This window comes from Myotis daubentonii, chromosome 3 (genome assembly GCF_963259705.1).
Source record: "Myotis daubentonii chromosome 3, mMyoDau2.1, whole genome shotgun sequence".
NCBI classification, from domain to species: domain Eukaryota; kingdom Metazoa; phylum Chordata; class Mammalia; order Chiroptera; family Vespertilionidae; genus Myotis; species Myotis daubentonii.
In genome coordinates, this window is record NC_081842.1 from 20809708 (window position 1) to 20828591 (window position 18884).

Here is an 18884-nt window from a genome sequence, read left to right on the forward strand (position 1 = left end):
CAGTGTTTAAGTCTCAGCCACTGCCACTGAATACTGAAGGCCCCCACATTTAGCCCCAAATGACAGGGAGTGACTGCTACCCTGCAGGCCAGAGGCTCTGGCTGCCCCAGGGGCTGCCTGGAAGGGCTACATACTATAACCTGGCCATATAGGAAGTTAATGCCTTGTAAGGTGAACTTTACTACTGAAAGACAGTAGATGGGAAGGACACCAGGAGGTACATTTCTCACCCTTCCTTCTCTCCGATAGACTGCTCTGAGGTGTGGTGTTTCCACATAGCTTCTCAGGAGACATCCTGCAAATCTCAGCATCTGGCTGATTGTGTTGGGAAGATATGGCAATCTTATTAGCTCATCCTCTTGAATTTTCTCTTTCATTCTTTCTTTCTTTCTTTCTTTCTTTCTTTCTTTCTTTCTTTCTTTCTTTCTTTCTTTCTTTCTTTCTTTCTTTCTTTCCTCAATTGCCTTTATCCTCATTCTTGCTTCCCTAGGAAAGCACCCACCTCACCCTCACCCCCCCAATACAATGTTAGCATGTTAGATTTTGCAGTAGGTACTTTTTCTGTAATACTGAGCAAGAAGTCAGCTATTTTCGTTTCTTTTTAAAGAGTGGGTGATTCAGGACTCTGTTTCCAATCTGAAATTAAGGAGCTTAGAAGTCACCACTCCATCCTAACAGCAGTTATAAAGCAGAACAAAATGAAAAATTAACAGCTTTTTTTAAAAAGATCTGTCACAGATATAAGGTCACAGGGCAAACCACTGCTCCCAAAATTGGAGAGAATTTTTATATGTGAATACAGAAAATCACAACTTACCAGAGCAGAAACCCAGGAACAGTCACCTCCACGGGAACCAATGCTAGAGTAGGAAAACCTGTAGTGGATGAATTACTGGAGGCTCAGTGTGGACAATCTGAGAATTAAAAACTCCAGAGTGCACCAGTCACAGGGCCCCCACACATTTGTGAGTTTTACCTCCAGGAGCTCCACTAGGTCCTCACAGTCACTATGGAGAAAAATCCCCTCAAGTTTCCAGCAGCAAAAGGACAAAAAGAACCATGTTGAAATATGCCAGAGGATTCTGTTCTTAACAAGCCTGGTACCTATTTGCATCCAGTAAACATTTGATAAATTGATAAGAGAATGTAGGCAAATGTGAGAGAAAACATTTGTCTAATGTCTCAGTTTGTTGTGTGTGTGGAAGGAGAAAAAAGCACAGAATCTTGTACCAGGCCTTGAGCTAGGGAAAGGGCACAGGTCTAAATACTGCCCTCAGAGAAGTCAAAGTCCAATGGAGGAGGCAGACATGTGAACAGATTGATACAACGGAGGGGAACTGGAGACCCCCAAATGGAATCAAGTAATTCTAGATGGGCTGGGTACAACCAGGGAAGAGAAGACGACAATCAGAGAAGACTCTCTAGAGAACAGGATCTTCCAAGATACATCTTGAAAAATGCAGTGTGCAAAGAAGGAAAGGGCATTCTAAGGTAGAGGAAAATAGGCTGTAGAAACAGACAAAGGCACCAAATCAAAGAAGACCTTGTATGCAACAATATGGAATCTTATTCTATAAATATGGAGATGCACTAAAGCAGAGGTTCTCAACCTGTGGGTCGTGACCCCTTTGGGGGTCGAATGACCCTTTCACAGGGGTCGCCTAAGACCATGGGAAAACACATATATAATTACATATTGTTTTTGTGATTAATCACTATGCTTTAATTATGTTCAATTTGTAACAATAAAAATACATCCTGCATATCAGATGTTTACATTACGATTCATAACAGTAGCAAAATTACAGTTATGAAGTAGCAAAGGAAATAATTTTATGGTTGGGTCACAACATGAGGAACTGTATTTAAAGGGCCAGAAGGTTGAGAACCACTGCACTAAAGGCTTTTAAGCAGGAAAGATGGCTTGATCAGATTTCTGTAAAGAAACTTTACTCTGTCTTCTGTGGATATTGTCACTGCTGTAGACAACTCTCCCAGCCACCTGTCACTGCTCAGCCTTGGAATATTCCATCTAGTTTATAAGAAACAAGTCAAATGAGAAAACTTTGAAATTACATAGTCAGAGACTAAAGGCTTCCTGGACTTGCTAGCTTGCAAAAGGAAGAAAAAAGTTACAAGCCTGTTACTATCTTGCTTGACATCTCATCTGATGTGTGATTTCCTTGTGACTCTGTGAGTTCCTGATCCTTTCTACTAAAAAGTGAAAGAAACCATGGTTTGGAATCTAATCTGAGCACTGAAAGTTTGTGGTAAAATTGAAGATGTTTTGCCTCCTCTGTGGGAAGCCACCCATTGTCTTCACTATTAAAGAAGTGTAAACAAGGATCCTGGAATGCTGGTGAACCTTGAGCCGCTGGCAAGGGCCAGAGCTATGCACTGGTTGTTTAGTCCAGACAATGGGGGCTCAAGCTATTTCCTGACCAAATAGTCTCAGAGTAAATCTTTCTAATATTTACTGACCTTTAAGTTAGTTTGTCTGTTACGGCAATTAACTGCCTAAGAGCTAGATGTGTATCCAAAATTGAATAAAAGGTTGGCAAGGCCTGGGCACCAGTGGAAGTCCTTTCCCTTGCACTGAGCTTTCCACCTGGCCCCCAATATTTCCAAATTATTATTTCTTGTCTCGTCTCTTTCATTTGTGTGCAGCCCCTTCTCCAGATCCCGAACCCTGAACCACGCGGGACGTGTAACATTCACACTCTTCTGCCTTATTAGGCCATCCTAAAACAGTAATTATGAGCTTGCTTTCTCTTCTCTTCCCAAGTTCTATTAGAAGAAGATTGCATGTATGGGCAACAAACACACATGGACACCAAGGGGTTGGTCTGATAACCTATCATTTGGCACCAAACGTATTTTACTACTAGATCACTTTGTGACAGGGTTGACATCCAAATGTAAACTCCTGGGTTTCTGTAAGAACACAAATTCTGTCAAATTCCAATAGGCAGGCAGCTTCATTCTATCCCTTTGCAAATGAATTTCAACACCTCTACATCATGCCGATCTCTTTTCAGACAAGTACACTTTAAAAACAAGCCAACGTCTAAGGATCAAACTTTGTGGGTTCAGACCTCCCAAGAAGACAAAACATCGCAAGTTCACTAAGGGAATGAGGAGGAGTAACTCTCTCTCTCACCATTACGTTTCAATCCCAACCAGCATCCCAGTACTTGTCCGAAGAGAGGAAGACCCTCAGCACTGGGGGAAGGTAACTGGGGACTGAGGGTAACCAGGGTCTGATTGCTTTCCTCCCCACTCTTCCCTCACACAACAAAGCTTTCCGTAGTCTGATCTACCAAACAAAGCATCTTGTCTGCTTTTTCCAACACACCCCCCCCCCGCCCCTCTTCCCCCCGCTGCCCCCCAGGATTTGGGAAGAAATATTTTTTTTAATCTTTATTGTTTAAAGTATTACATAGGTCCTCCTTTTTTCCCATTAACCTCTTCCAGCCCACTCCTGTCCTCCCCACACTCCCCCACCCAGGCCCTCACCACCCATTGTCCATGGGTTATGCATATATGCATACAAGTTCATTGGTTGATCTCTTCCCGACCACCCTCCCCTGCAGGAAGGAATGTTTTAAAACTAGCAATATCAACACCAAATTCAAGGAACTCATTATATTTGATTTCATTTCAAGTCACCTTACAAATATGGTCTTTGAAGCATAATGAAAACACCCAGAGACATAAACTGCTGCTTAAAACCATCCCCTGTAGAACTTATCCCTTCTGCTGAAAAGAGATGAAAAGGAAAATATTTCCAAGTGTTCTGAGTTCCTTAACAGTCACCATATGAACTTCAATTGAAAAAAAAAGGGTCACCAAGTGTTTAAAAATCTGCTTTAATTATATTTTCATGAATTCCCGGAGAACATCATTGCAGTGAATGTTACAAAAAAGCAAAGAGAGACATCTGAACATGCAATAAAAAATGGATTCACAGTGAAAATAATGTATGTGGGTACTAAAATATAGTTACTTGGCTCCCTGAAGGAAAAGATTTCTTCTAATTATCTATTCACTTGGGTTTTATTAGGATAAAGTTTTGTGGGTTTTTTTTTTTTTCTCTCAAAAGCTTTGGGGGAAGCTTTCAATTTCTGCTACCATTGTTAGTGTCTGGAAGTCCCTCATTCTGAAAGCCATTATTTGCAGCCTATAATTTAATCAGAAAATTCAAAAGTACAACAAACAGCTTTGGCAACTGTGTTCTTGTTACATACAAAGCCATTAGCAAAAATATGTAACAAAATTTATGTAAAACAAACAAGTTTGTCCTTATATACAGGAGTTTGCTTTATTCCACCCCCTCACCGCCTGCTGTAAAATGAGAGGGTCTGGGGCAGGGGGGAGTAGCTACCAGAACTCTTATTCTGGTTGGGGGAGAGAAATCTTAAAAGGTAAGGTAACTATTTTAACCACCTTTTAACTGAGTTGTAAAAACGCATCTGGGCTTCTCAACAAAGGAGGGAAAATAGGAACGATGACGATGGCTTTAAAATAAAGAATTCATCCCTCCATCCTTTGCAAAGCTTCTTAGCTAACTCAGGTTAGAGAGTGAAAATGACTACATTGGTGACTGTGATTAGAAGTGAAACATACGTACACTGTCACCCAAGCCGCTGAGAAGGTTCGCATGTAGGGCATGCACATATTTCATACCGACAGAGTTTACACCACACGGGAGAAAGATCATATAGGTGTGTGGGGAGTGCCACCCAAATCTATACATAAACGCAGGAAGAACTCATGGAGTCAAAGGCAGACCAAAAGACAAGTTTAAAAATACACGTCCAAATCTTTTCAAAGCCAAGGACCCTGTTTACTGAAAACTCTTGACAGTCCCACACAATACCTTGTAAACATGGAAAATGCGGCATCACAGTCTCAAAAGAAAATAAATTTCTGGCTTATCATCGCTGCTTGGCTCTGTCTGCAAAACAGAATGATCCGAACAAAGCTGGTCGGTGTGGCCTGCGTGCAGGGCTGTGCATGCGCCCTCGGGGATGCCCCGGCCCTCCACGCCGCTGCCCTTGGCATTGCTCAGATAGCCGGCTATGTAGGAGCCCGTGGAGTGCCGGTTCCCCGCGGGCGCGGGCGCCGCGGGCTTGTTTCGAAGAACCACTCCACCCACGTGGGTGGAGTTCACACCCTTTTGCTTGTTGGCTTCCTGCTTCTCCTTGGCCCGGCTGGCAATATTGCGCACTCTGCTCTGACTCCTGGATGACAGCTTTCTGACCAGCGCCCTGGGGAGCTGATTGGCATCCTGCTTTGCATACAGCACCTGGCAGCTGTCTTCCTGCTCCAAGGACACGAGTTTCCGCAGCTGCTCGGTCAGGGCATCCATAGGCTCTAACGACTGTGTCTTCACAGCCACACCCTTCCTGTCTCGGATGCCCGTTGTCACAAAACTCTTACTGATACACTGGTATTTGCTTTCGAAATTGCAGGCGATGTCCTCCGACGTTAAGTCCCCCAGGCTTTTGGATTTGCAAGGACTGGGCAGCTTCAGGACAGGCAGAGGAGGCTGCTGGGGCTGCCTGGGCGCAGGGGCATGCAAGTCTTGGGCACCAGACGGGGGCACGCAGGTCTGGTTCATTTTTGCATCTGAGTTGGAGAAGTGCTTGTGCATAAAACCAGCACCCTGATAGGCTCGACAAGAACGACTTTGATTTTTGACATCTTGACTAGTGTTGAATATTTCTGAGACAGGAGGGTGGTGGAGAGTGGCTTTGCAGTAGCCGTTTCTCAAGCCTCTTTGGAAATGGTCCACCACATCCCGGCTGTACTTCAGTTTGAAAGGAGAAGCAAGGGGACTTGTGCCTTCTCGCCTATAATCATAGGTGGTTATAGACAGATTTTCTGAGTCTCCATCGATTTCCACAAGACTGCTCTCCCCAGAAATGAGACAGAGTGTGGGGTCAGCTATTCCGTCTCCCAGGGTCAGGTCGGTGGAAGGGGCAAGGCTGTTCTTCAGGATTTCCCAGTCTTTCCCATCGGTGGGACTTTTTGGTAACCAGCAGTGAGAAGTGTTAGAGGAACATGGCAGGTTGCTTTCCGTGGCCCCTGTCTTGGCCTTAGCAGAAGGGTCACCATCTAGTTTGTCTTTAGAGACGTTAGGAGTGCAGGCAGTTTCACAAACCACTGTGTGTGTTGAGCGTTCAGGGGCCTCAGGACTTAAGAATGCAATCTGCTCAGGAGTTGAGCAGAGTAAGGATGCCTTGGGTTTTCCCTTGGGAAAGTCATGCTGGAAGGGCATTTTTAGGTCCATGGTGGGCAAGGGAGGATGGTCTGACCTCATACGGGTGCCATGAAGAGGAGAAACAACTGTGAGGTTAGCCTGATCCCTGGTCTCCTCAAACTGGCCAATCAGTGCTGAGATGGAGCTGCCTGGCTCATTCTCATTCGTTAAAGTGACATTGTCGATAAGATGGGAAATGTCACTCTCCTGCAGAATTTCGGTAGAATGTAAGTCAGGTGTGTCAGGACAGAGCATAGAGACGTCTGACAAAGAAAAGGATGTTGTAGCTCGACCCTTACCGCAATTACCATCCACGTTTTTAATTTCCAGATCGCTCTGAGAAAGGATGCTTCCTGACAAGGTGCTTTTCCCTTCCACAAAGCCCCCGGCATTCCCATTCTCCTTAGTTTTCACACCGTACCGATCATGCGTTAGGTTAGCTGCAGGATTAAGAACCAAATGCTTCCTTGGGGAGAGGGATTTGTTGTGGCAGCGGTGTTCCTGGCCATCACCTGACACTGTTGGTTTGGTTCTCCCACCCTTGGGACCTGGCACTCCCTCCTGTTCTGTGATTGACATCTTGGTAGTAGAAACAGCAGAGTCCCCTTGGCTGATGTCTTTGTGGAGGAGAGCGCTGGAGGAAGAGGATAACTTTTTGCTGAAATGTGGAAAGTGTTGATCTTTTATACTTGCCTTCCCATTTCTGCTGCCATCCTCATCTTCTGCTGAAGGAAACAAACAACATTTTAGGTGACGTGTAGCACTTTATGTAGAAGCTGCACACACTCATGTTTGTCTTCACACAGACAAATGGGGAATGTAAATCTGTTACATCATGAAAGCATATAATTATGGATTGCATAGATTTTCAACAAAGTATCTGTGTGATGAAGAAATGGTAAAATATATGTATAGGAATTTCACTGAAGTTTCCCTTTGAATATCTATTACATCAGTGGAGGATGTAATATTCATTATCCAAAAAAAAAAAATGTCAATGAGTTACCATACTTTTACAGTGAGGATTACCTTAAGTTGTTTCCTATTCAGATTTGTACTACACAGAAGCATGGCAATAAAAACAGAACAAGACAGCTCTGTTAAACAAAGTATTGTGGTACCTGTAAGCAAGATACTATAAGTTTTCAGAGTTAAGCATGTTTTAAAAGTACAAATCATATTATTTTAAAAAATCATTCTGGCAAAAGATATAATTAATTTCTAAAACAAAATGGAAGGTGCAATAAATATATTAAAATGTCAATATATTGTCTTTAAAATGTAAAATTGAAGAATTGGTCACTAATTCTATCCCCTTGTGAATGCCTAATTTTCTGTTATCATATTTTTGTTTCTAGTACACACATTTTATATTGCACTCTCCCCTAAAAGAGGCAGGAAAATATCACACACAGTAAGGAAAACTGTAAAAACACACAAATCACAGCAATTTGGGGTACCCCATCATGCTTATTATAGTGCTAAGACAATATTGGGTGTTTAAGTATTCTTGATCAGATTCTTTTAATAGTATTTCAATGCTTTCAGTCATGATCTATAAAAAAAAAAGAATTTAATTATTAAATATTTTCCTAACTAAAAATATTCATCATAAATCTTTGATAAACCCTAAAATTATAAGGAACATAATTAAATTTCCAATGATGTTACCACTCAGAGTTAGGCACTGTAAGTTTTGTAGAGGAATAGAACTATGTATAGAATTTGTATTCAGCATTTTTTTCACTTAATATCTTTCTACATTATAACTTGAATCATTCCATGGCTATGTATTGCTCCATATTTGCCACAAATTTTATCTATACATATACATATACATATACATATACATATACATATACATATACATATACATATATGAAAGACTAACTTATATAATTGTTTTTTAAATGGAAAAAAGAAACATCACCTCAATATTACTTTCTAACTCACCTTAACAGTATTAACATCTTAATTTTGGCATTGACAGAATAACTATCAATTTTTATTAAATATAGTTTTATTTTCTCCCAAATGGAATTCTAATATAAATTTTGAATCATGTATTTCATCTTTCCTCTGATATTCCTCTTAGCAAAAACTTCAGACTTTTAAACTCAATTTTCTTATTCAAATAAGCCATTCAAAAATTGGTGTGTCTCCCTTGAATATCTTTAAAATAAAAATCAATATACGCAAAATGGTGCTTGTGAGAAAATTGATTATTGAAATTAGATTGCATGATAAAAGGAGAATTTCCCAAAAGAAATAGGTATCACATTCTACTTGTCTGAAATTATTCTGATTTAATTAAAACTTACTTGTTTCAGAGACATCAAACGAAAACAGTTTTGGTGCTAAATTATCTAGAATAAGGCAGGAGGAGTCACTGACACAAGCCAAGAAGTCTTCGGTGCATTGCAAGGCAAGCCTCACTGTTTATCAAGGTCTTGATGTGAGTGAGGTATTACGGTCAAATTAGGGGAAAAGCTGAGTAACACGCTCCGAGGAGCCTATGACCGGGAAGGAGCTGCAGGCAGGCTGCCTTCCCAGCAGCATCCAGAGATCAGGGAAATGAGGCCACAGGAAAACAGTGCCTGAGCTACCTTTGAGGAATCAGAGATGTTTAAGTGAAGATAGTAACTTGCTTTAACATCTGGTTTTCCCTCTTTCTCCATAAACATTCCCAATCACAGAAATGTATTATACGTTGGGGAGAGAAAAACAACTATATGCAACTTCAGAAAAATCAACACGTTCCTATTCAACCAGAGAGCAATCAGTATATATGGCGCCCACCGAGAAGACCAAGGTCTCTGCTCATATTCTGCAGGCTTCACCTCTCCCTGCCAGACCCAACAGATCCCTGCAGTCACACCTGCTGGTGTCTCATCACTCAGTCACTCTCAGATGTCAATGTGAGTTGAGGCTTAAGCTCTTCTACCACCCTCTCCCCAAAGTTTAAAATCTGGTCTAAAAAAATCACTTTAGTCCGGCTGGTGTGGCTCAGTGTTGACATATGAACAAGGAAGTTATCATTCGATTCCCTGTCAGGCACATGCCCGGGGTTGCAGGCTCAATCCCCAGTAGGGGGCATGCAGGAGGCAGCCGATCAATGATTCTCATCATTGCTGTTTCTATCTCTCTCTCACTCTCCCTTCCTCTCTGAAATCAATACAAATATATTTAAAAAAAAAAACTTTAACAATAACTTATTTTTCAGTGTGTTTTACTTTGACTACAAAATGTCAACCACATTATAATAACTAGAGATCAGAATGGTGCTTACAGGGGTCTCTTTTTAGAGAAACTTAAAGCATCTTACCCAGAGAGTTTTCTTTTCCATCGGTGTCTTTTGCTGTTTCGGATACAGGCAGCGACAAAGCCCCCAGAAAGCACTTGTCAACAGGCATCGAGACCGGGCGCACCTGCAGGCTCCTCGTGGTCCTCCTCACCACACCATCCTGATCCCTTGCAGCCTCAGACACAGAGTCCTTTACCTCCACCACTTCCTGGAAGCCCATTTTGCTCTTTTTTCTGCCTTTGGCCGGCGCGCTGGCTGTGCGGCGCAGAATCCGATCTCCAATCGATCGCTTCCGGACGTAATTGGAATTGCTTTCTGAAGAACTGTGCCTGGGGTTTTTATTGAACAGTCCCTTCAGACCTTGGAGCTGTCTGTTCTGGAGATACAAAAGGACCAAACTCAAAGTCAGCAAAGGCAGTGGTGTCAACAACTTGCCTTTCTTAAAATGACAGCTCCATGAAAAATGGAATACAAAATGGAAATTTTCAGCCATTGCAATATACTCAGACCAAGGAAGCATCAGCTCACAGCATGTTTGCACGATGTCATGCACGTCTTATCCACCTTTACTTTGTGAGGAAGGCAGCCTTCCAGAAGTTTCCTACCCGGAGGTGACGAGGGGGCAGAAAAAGTTTTCACAGTTAACAGACTGTTAAAAACTTCAGCTGCCTTAAAGCAACGGATGTGTGTTTCAAACTGGTAAGCGGGAAAATGGAGTGACATGAGAGAGCATGAGGCCGTAACTTTAAAAAAGACATATGTCAGCAAGAACAAAGCACCACGCTGAGCAACTACCTTTGTAGCTCCTAGAAAGTGCAATATAGTGTAACTGGGGTTGAGTATTAAAGGGCTCCACTGCAAGGAAAGAGACAAACAGACAAGACACAATTTGGGCTCAGTTCAAGGTGGCACAAGTGAAAACAAAAGAAAAAAATGCATATATGCTTCTATAAACCCTGTCTTGAGGTTTCAGTGATTTTAGCCACGGGTTCATTCATGGCTCCACTCACCACCACCACCGCATGGAGGTTTGTGCATCCCAACCCAAACAGACCTTGAAAGTAATAAATTATATGACTTCTAAATGGACACTTGATTAGGAGAGAGAAGTCTGTGGAACACTTTCTTTTTCATATTTTAATTTATTTCTGGACCAAGTTTTAAACAGTTTCTGAATTTTATTATTTCTGTCAAGTATGATAAATACTAGAGAAACTATTTCGTTACCCTGGGATTCCTAGAAATTCAAGAGTCATTTTTCGATCGATTATATTTGTGTGTATTTAGGCCAGAGGAAAAGATATCAACAAGCAGCACAAACAGAAACCCAGGAATAAACGTAGAAAGTCGAGGAATGAAACTGCATCACTCTTCGGGATTAGGATTCTTAGACATCCCATCACCTATGACTGATGTGAGAAACATACACGCCTGATCGAGGCTGAATTCAACCATTCCCTAGCAATTGCCTTGTAGTCGTGGTAATATCAATATCAGCCAACGTTTTTGAGCATGTATTGTGTGCCAGGCAGATTTCTAAGGATAACATTTATTTATTTACGAGGTAGGTACTATTTTTACTCCACATTTACAGGTGAGAAAGCTGAGGCATAGAGGGTGTATATGCCTCTGCAGCGAAGCTCCCTGCTACGCATTCTTCCTGGGAAAGAACACAGTATTTCTGGGCCTTACTCAGTGCTCTCTGAGTCCCTCCAAATCCCCTCTGGTTCTGCAAGCGCCTTCCAGTGGCCAAGTCTCCAATTACTTGGCATGACCGGAGGACAGCCTGTTGATTTATCAACCTCAAGGGAGTCGCACAATGAAGTGAGCAGTGTCAGGAGAGAACTAGAATACATTTCTGTGGTCTTTTCTCTGAAGTCCTGTGGGTGGCTTTAAATTCATTCTTGAGTTTTAGGTTTTCTATGAAATACAATGGCATCCAATGAAGGCAGCCTGCCTAGAGCTGGCTGGAATCATAGCTTGGTTAGTACAAGTAATTCATCAAACAGCTGAGACACTACATTTCCCATTGCAGCCAGCCGGGACTTTTTAAGAATTAAAATAAAAATCAACATTTAACTCTATCTCCACTGTGTTAACCAATGATCATCTGAGAGAAGAGTTTTCTGTCACGCCCAGAGGGGCCCGCTGAGGGGAAAGGAATGGGTACACACCCCTAAGAGCAGAAGGAGCACATGTGGATGGGGACCTGAGCGCAGGACAGCACAGGGCTCTCTGGCTTCCCTGCAATTTTCTGTTAGGAGGTACAGTCCTTTGATGCCGTCAGTCAATAAGTAACTTTGTTAAGGACCATATGATAGTTGCAAGCGGCTTTAACCCCTATAATCTTTCTCACCTTTCCAAAGATTTCATTGATTGTTATGTGGACAAATATGGATGCTTCTGTCAGCCCTTCCAAATAGACATGCCGGTAGCCTGATAAGAGAAGAGAAAGCAGTTTTCTTTCATTGAACTTGCATTTGGCTTCCCACTGGTACAGTCAAATTGGGATTTTGACTTTCCATTTCACAGAGCATGTCAACACACATATTATCATACAACGCGTTTAACATGTCATACATTGTGTATATCAACATCATATATTAAATCTTCCAAAGAAAATGGAATGGCCAGTCTAGAGAGGGAAGGCCAGGCCATACCTACCAGGCACTAAGCTGCTGAAGGTCACAGTTCTTTGCCCAACGAAGTCTCGTCCAATAGGATCGTGATCCCACACAAGGAACCGAACCAAAGCTATTTCTGGCATGTGTACTGTAAATGTCAGGGTTTCTTCCCACACAGGGTTAAATCCTCAGAGAAAACAGGAAAAGAAAAATCAGAAAAGCAAAGGGATTGGATAAAAATGAATTGGCCACAACATCTGCAAAGCAGGCAGTGAAAATTGCTTGCGATGGTTATTAAACTCATGCAGAAGACCAAGCCGCCCCAGGATGCCTTACTGAAATAAAGCCTCAGAATTTACCCCATTGCTAGAAAATAATTGGTAAGAAAATTGCCTGTAAATGATTACATCAATTCTAATAATCTTTGATGCCAAATTGCACTGCAGAGAAAGCTCTTTCACGCAATATTCAGGATGCTTCAATGAGGTCAAAGTAGCTATAGTAGGGATCTCAGGATGTTTTAGCATAAAATGATAAAGGATGATTCCCACCCCCAGCCCAACCCCCACCAGAGAATTATGCCTCTGCTGCAATAATCACCAGCAACTGTTTCATAAGGAAGGTTTCTTGCAGATTTCAATGCTTAGATATCATGCTATTTAATTCTTAAGGCAATCTTCTAAGGGCGGTAGGTCAGGGTTTGTTTTTGTTTTCTTCTATTTAAGAAAAAGATGTATATTACCAACTTTCAAAAATTACACAGGTAACACAGGCTCCTTTTTTTAAAGTAGGAAAATAAGTATTTATAAATAATTTTATAGTTGAAAATTGATGTTCAGAGAAAATAATGTGCCTAGGGGGACACAATTAGTACCATAGCCTAATTAGACTATTCATTGTTGATTTCCAGTGGCTTCTTGTGAAGCAAGACCTTAATACATTCAGATGACATATTTTTATAGCTACTAAAAATAAATAGAAAGGTCTATAATTCAATTCAAATTCTAAAAGCAAAACTCCATTTATTTCTTGGTAAGATTCTCTCAGATAAAATAATTATTTAAATTGATAAAAATTTAAGTACTCTATAAGTTTTTCCTTTCTAAAAATGAATAAAAATTTTATTATAATGTATGCACTAAGGGGCATCAGCATTTAACCCTATTAAACACCTTAGCTAATGGCATAATTATGGACTGAAAAGCATTGAAATGCAGTCCCTCCTGAACAAAAGAAGAGATTTTCTTTGTCTTGACTTAGTGATGACCTCTCAATTACTTCTGGGTGAAGAAAATCTATTGAACACTGATAGGAAAATGCAATACAGGAAGTTCTTAAGCATGGTATTCAAGTAAGAAGTTTGTGCTACGCTTTTACCCCCAAATTCCTCTCCTTAAACTAGTGCTTAGAAAAACTCCCCTTCAGGCCTCTCTTTGAATTTCTAATGTCTCCAATGTTTTGCGAATTGAGAAGAACAAGTATGCAATAATGTTTATCAAACATATGAACAAACACAATTTTAGATGATTGCGAAGAAAAAGACACAAAGGTTGGGTAAAGAAAGCGGTCTTTACATTATAGCCAAAAAGACAAGAATGCTGCCCACTCACCACATGTGCATATTTAAGAAGACTTGCCAGAGCAGGCTGCCTGAGCCTTAGAGTTTTACATGCTCCAGAAAACAGGAGAAATCATCAGGACATAGATGTGCAAAATAAAAACACAATATAAAAACAGGACGGAGGCATCTTCCTAAGTGGAGTTTTAACTCAGCCCTTTAAAATATAATTTATTCTTTTCATGAGAAAATATTTTTTGCTTTGAAAGCAAAAATCTTGAGAGCCTGCCCATCAAAACAGCTCATTCATTAATCCATGTTTACTTAGTTTTATGTGTTGAATAGCCCTTAACATAAACTCAGATGGCAGTTATGGACTTTAGGAATTTCTGTTCTACAGACACATTTTTCTTTTTCAATGCAAATTCTATTTCTAGAGCACCCTGATTAAAGTGAACACAGATTATCATCTTACCATTGTCATCCACCACACGGGTTTGATCTTTACAGCAATCTACTGGCAATCCAATAATTTCAACTTCAACAAAAGGATCGATGATCTACAAAGAGAGTGTATTATAATAACTCATACATTTCTACACATGTGTTAATTAATATTACGATACTGGCCAAAATGTCTACATTTCAGCAGTAACCCATTTTATTAGGTGCTTAACAAGAAAAAGAAACTGTACTAGGTGCAATAGATTCTGCTACATGGGACAGAAACTTAAAAATTGGATTAAATTTTTGTTTGCCAATATCTATTAATGCTATACAAACTTTACCCGATGATCTACAACTTCAGTTCAGGGTATACACCCAACAGATATGTGAGCTTTTGTCTTTGTACAAATGTTCAGAGCAGCTGTATTCATAACAGTCACACTGGAAACAACCTAAATGTCTATTATGAGTGGGATGGCTACATTATGAAATATTCATTTAATGAATACTATACAACAATGAAAAAGAACAAATTTCTGCTATATAGACATAATGTTGAGCAAGCCAGACCCAAAAGACTGAATACTGTAAAAGTAAGTTTACAAAAAGTTTGAAAATTACTCTCTTATGATAGGGGCTGGTGTTTGATGAGGGAGCAGTACTGACTAGGAAGGACAGAAGCATTCTGGGGTGCTGTCTTTGAACTGGGTTACATAATCATTAATAGAGCTTATCCTCATTTGATTTGTGAATTTTAATGTAGTTAAATCAATGGTACTATAATATAAATTTTAAAATATTTAAAAAGATTAAAAAATAATCAAAAGAAAAACATATGAGTGCTTATCTTCCTCCCACCCCCTCCACATTACCCCTCCTCTAGGGGAAGGCATCCTGCATTGCTGACCATCTGGAGGCTCATTACCTGGTGCAGGTTCCAGATAATGAGCAATGAAGGACTCAAACCCGAAGGGCCCCAAGAGAGCAGAGAGAATGATTGAAGTCCAAGAAAATACATTTTTAGGATCTTGGAGAGTAAAGAGAATATAGATTCCTCATCTGTGAGCCGGAGATAACAGTGTCTGCTTCCCCCCACCGTAACCCAGGTGAGACACCAGAAGAATGGAATCAGATAGTGGCAGCAAGACCGGAAAGAGATTTGGGAGGTAGGGCACCTAGCAGATGGTAATTTACTAGATGTGGAAAGAAAAAAAAAGGTGAAAATTAAAGATGACAATTTCTGATTGGAAGCAAGAAAAATTGTCATTTCATTCTCAGAAATATGAATAATATGAGAGGATAATGGAAGCCAGGGTAGGGAGAAAAACCTCTATCTTTATTTTCATTACCCTTTGACTAAAGGACAACATAGTAATATTAGTACTGCAATTTTGTCTCTGATAGAAATCACAGATGTCCTCAAGTCACGTTTTGGTTGTTGCAGAAATCTTCATGTATCAGCTATACTCATCACAACTTAAAATTCTAATAGTTATTAGACCACCTCTAATCTTGCTATTTACTTCTTGCCTTAATGAACACATATATTTGCATATCACAATTTGTTTGTAATATTTTGATAAGTGAATTTTAACATAATTGGTTTCTGTGTAGCCCTATGGTATTTTATGCATTTAAAAACATTATTTTGAGAAGGTCCTCATGGCTCAAAAAAGTCATAATATCCTGATAAAGAACCTTATAAGCCAAGATAAGGAGGTTGGGTTTTGTTTTAATTACAAAGAAAGACAGTCCCTATACATTTAAAAGATTACACTAACTCCACAAACTATGTATTAATTACAAAGGTAAAGAGATACCTATTTAATGAAGACAAAGAGTTTAAGGTAATACTAAACTACAGAGCTGCATGGTTTCCCATAACATTCACGGTCCAGAAATGACAGTTTAACAGGTAGGAGTGGCAAAGAGCCCGAAGTGATGGGCCACTCCCGAGAGGAAGGGCATGAACATAGGAGGGCTGACAGGTCGGGAGAAAACTGTGGCCAAGAAGGTCAAGACCAGGTGTAATGGGAACAATGGAATAAGAGCTCTGGGAAGACAGGATGCTATGGTCATAGAGGAGACATTTTAAAATCATGCTACAGAGGTGCAGCAAGTAATGACAAGGTTCAGCATGTGGCCAGGAGCAGGTATCTGATGTGTAGCAGAGATGAGGGGATGAGGAATGTGGATGGAAAATTAAGACATACTCTTATTCAATGTTTCTGTTGATTAAAAAAGTTGTTCTTTGTACCCGAATGTTAGCATTGCCCATGTCATTCTTGAAAAATGAATTGAGTCATATGAACTCATGCCTCCAAGGACTGTGTGTGCTTTGCCCAAAAGAGCTGTTTAATATCTGGTGAGCTGAGATCAGTGGCTCATTTATAAACACACACACACACACACACACACACACACACACACACACACACCTGACATTTTGGATGAAGTGTGAACCCAATAAGATAGTCACAAAATTAACCACTGGGTCACGTGGCTTACCTCTCCTCGGTCTCCAAACATGGAGTCTGGAGGTTTGGGAAGTTGTTGTCCACTGATCACTTTCAGGATGAGCTGCTTTTTGGGGTTGGCAGGAAGTGGATCACCAGAGAAAGGGTTGAAAGTACCTAAGCCAAGTAAGCAGATGTTAAAATATAATGTCAGTAGCATGGAAACACACACACATACACACACAGCTAAAGCTTGTAGAAAAAAGAAATGACAAATGCTGAGTTATTAGAGTGTGTCTTAGAGCCAAGAAACTATCAGGTAACTATCAGTGTGGCCTTTGCGTGAAGGCAATAGCAGCTGGCATTTCCATAGCTGTGGCTTTTGGTAGAATCCATGCTCCCATTCAAAGGAATGGGCCAATTTAAAGCAAGTGTCTGCGATGCAATTATCAACCGTGGTACGGGGGCAGGAGTAGCATTTTACTCCAATGACAATAGTATAGGGAAGGAGAGCAGTTATGTCAGATTTAAATAATTTCCTAACCTAAACTATCTCAGCTATAGGGTAAATATAACAAACAGAAAGACTTTCTGAAATTAAGTAAATAGCAGAGGAAAAAAAACATACAAAGCACAGAATTCTGAAGATACACCTGTCAACACATTTAACCTGAATTGTTAAAAATCCAATTTGGAGAATTTTAATAAACACAACCAAAAAAACATGTTTTTTTCCCCCATCTACAATGACATTATCTTTATTTCTTGTTAGCACTGTCTTGTATTGGAAATCCAATTTGGAGAATTTTAATAAGCAGAACCAAAAAAAACACGTGTTTTTTTTTTAAATCTAACACTACATTATCTTTCCTCTTTTGTTAGCACTGTTTTATAATTGGAACATACTGACTAAAGAGCTTGATACGCCTAGCCGGTGTTGCTCAGTGGTTGAGCATTGACCTATAAAGCAGGAGGTCACGGTTCGATTCCTGGTCAGGGCACATGCCCGGGTTGTGGGCTTGATCCCCATTGTGGGGCATGTAGGAGGCAGCCAATCAATGATTCTTTCTCATCATTGATGTTTCTCTCTCTCACTCTCTCTCCGTCCCTTTCCTTTCCTCTCTGAAATCAATAAAAATATATTTTAAAAAATAAAGGGCTTGATAAAATTGTTTCAGGTGGTATTTTAATTTTGCCACTAGATTTCCAACTCATACACCCTAAGAAAGCTTCTGAGATGGCTCAAACCTTAGTAATGATAGAAAGTCCAATTTAGAAGTAATGCCCAATGAATGTCATGCTGGACACTAGATTTCAGATGGCAATCCATTGCTACCTCTGCCCTTCTTCACATGCAAAACCGCAGGAGGGTACATTCTACACATCATAGGGTGACAATAGTTTTAATTTACACTCCAACCTGAACCTACCTCTTTTTTGAAATCATGTTGCTAAACACTGGGGCGTCACACTTTCCACAGGGCTCCTTCAATAGAGGTCACCTGCCCTCAGATACATGACTCGGAAATTAACACATACCTTTGCACATTTGCTGGGGTTTGAGGACATAGCCACAGTTTCCATTTGTCTTGAATTTGGCTCGGTTTAACTGCATGATTCGCCCTTCAGACTGGTAGTTCAGTGCCACTGTGCAAGTTCAAAGTTTGAGAGAATTAGGCAAAATGTCAGCATAGACTCAAGACAGGCAGAGGACCATGCCTTTCCGAGGGGTACACACCTAGCTGGCAGCCTGCGTTCCAGTAGGGCAGTGGGTTGAAGTTACTGGAGTCAATGCGGTAGGCAGAGGGGTAAATCCTTGTGAGTTGCTTTTGGTTATAAATCATAAACTGCTCTGATTTCTGCTGAACCACCTGGTGTGCTCTTGTTTCACTGAATGATAACACATTTCCTGTGGTTCCTGGTAATTTTTAATAAAGAAAAAAGAATAGTGAGAACTACAGCAAAACAAACAAGCAAACCGGCAGTTGGACATCCCCCTCGCAATCTGGGACCACTGGCTCCTAACCGATCACCTGCCTGCCTACCTGATTGCCCTTAACCCCCTGCCTGCCTACCTGATCGCCCCTAACTGCCTCTGCCTGCCGGTCTGGTCACCCCTAACTGCCCTCCTCTGCCGACCTGATCTTGCCCCTAACTGCTCTCCCCTGCCAGCCTAATCTCTCCTAACTGCCTCTACCTGCCTGATTGCCCCTAACTGCCCTCCCCTGCT

The 18884-nt window shown here is 40.8% G+C and overlaps 1 protein-coding gene across 1 annotated transcript in view; it reads right to left on the reverse strand.

The window, feature by feature from the left end:
* Window positions 1–3853: 3853 nt before the first annotated feature.
* PLCH1 (phospholipase C eta 1) overlaps window positions 3854–18884 on the reverse strand; it is a 174146-nt gene continuing 159115 nt past the window's right edge. The window contains exons 16-23 of the mRNA XM_059686861.1: window positions 18393–18572; window positions 18194–18301; window positions 16707–16831; window positions 14227–14311; window positions 12234–12380; window positions 11926–12005; window positions 9591–9945; window positions 3854–6990 (exon numbers count right to left, since the gene is read on the reverse strand). Of these exons, the coding sequence (XP_059542844.1) occupies window positions 4904–6990; window positions 9591–9945; window positions 11926–12005; window positions 12234–12380; window positions 14227–14311; window positions 16707–16831; window positions 18194–18301; window positions 18393–18572 (3167 nt within the window). The 3' untranslated portion in view covers window positions 3854–4903. The remainder of the gene's footprint in view (window positions 6991–9590; window positions 9946–11925; window positions 12006–12233; window positions 12381–14226; window positions 14312–16706; window positions 16832–18193; window positions 18302–18392; window positions 18573–18884) is intronic.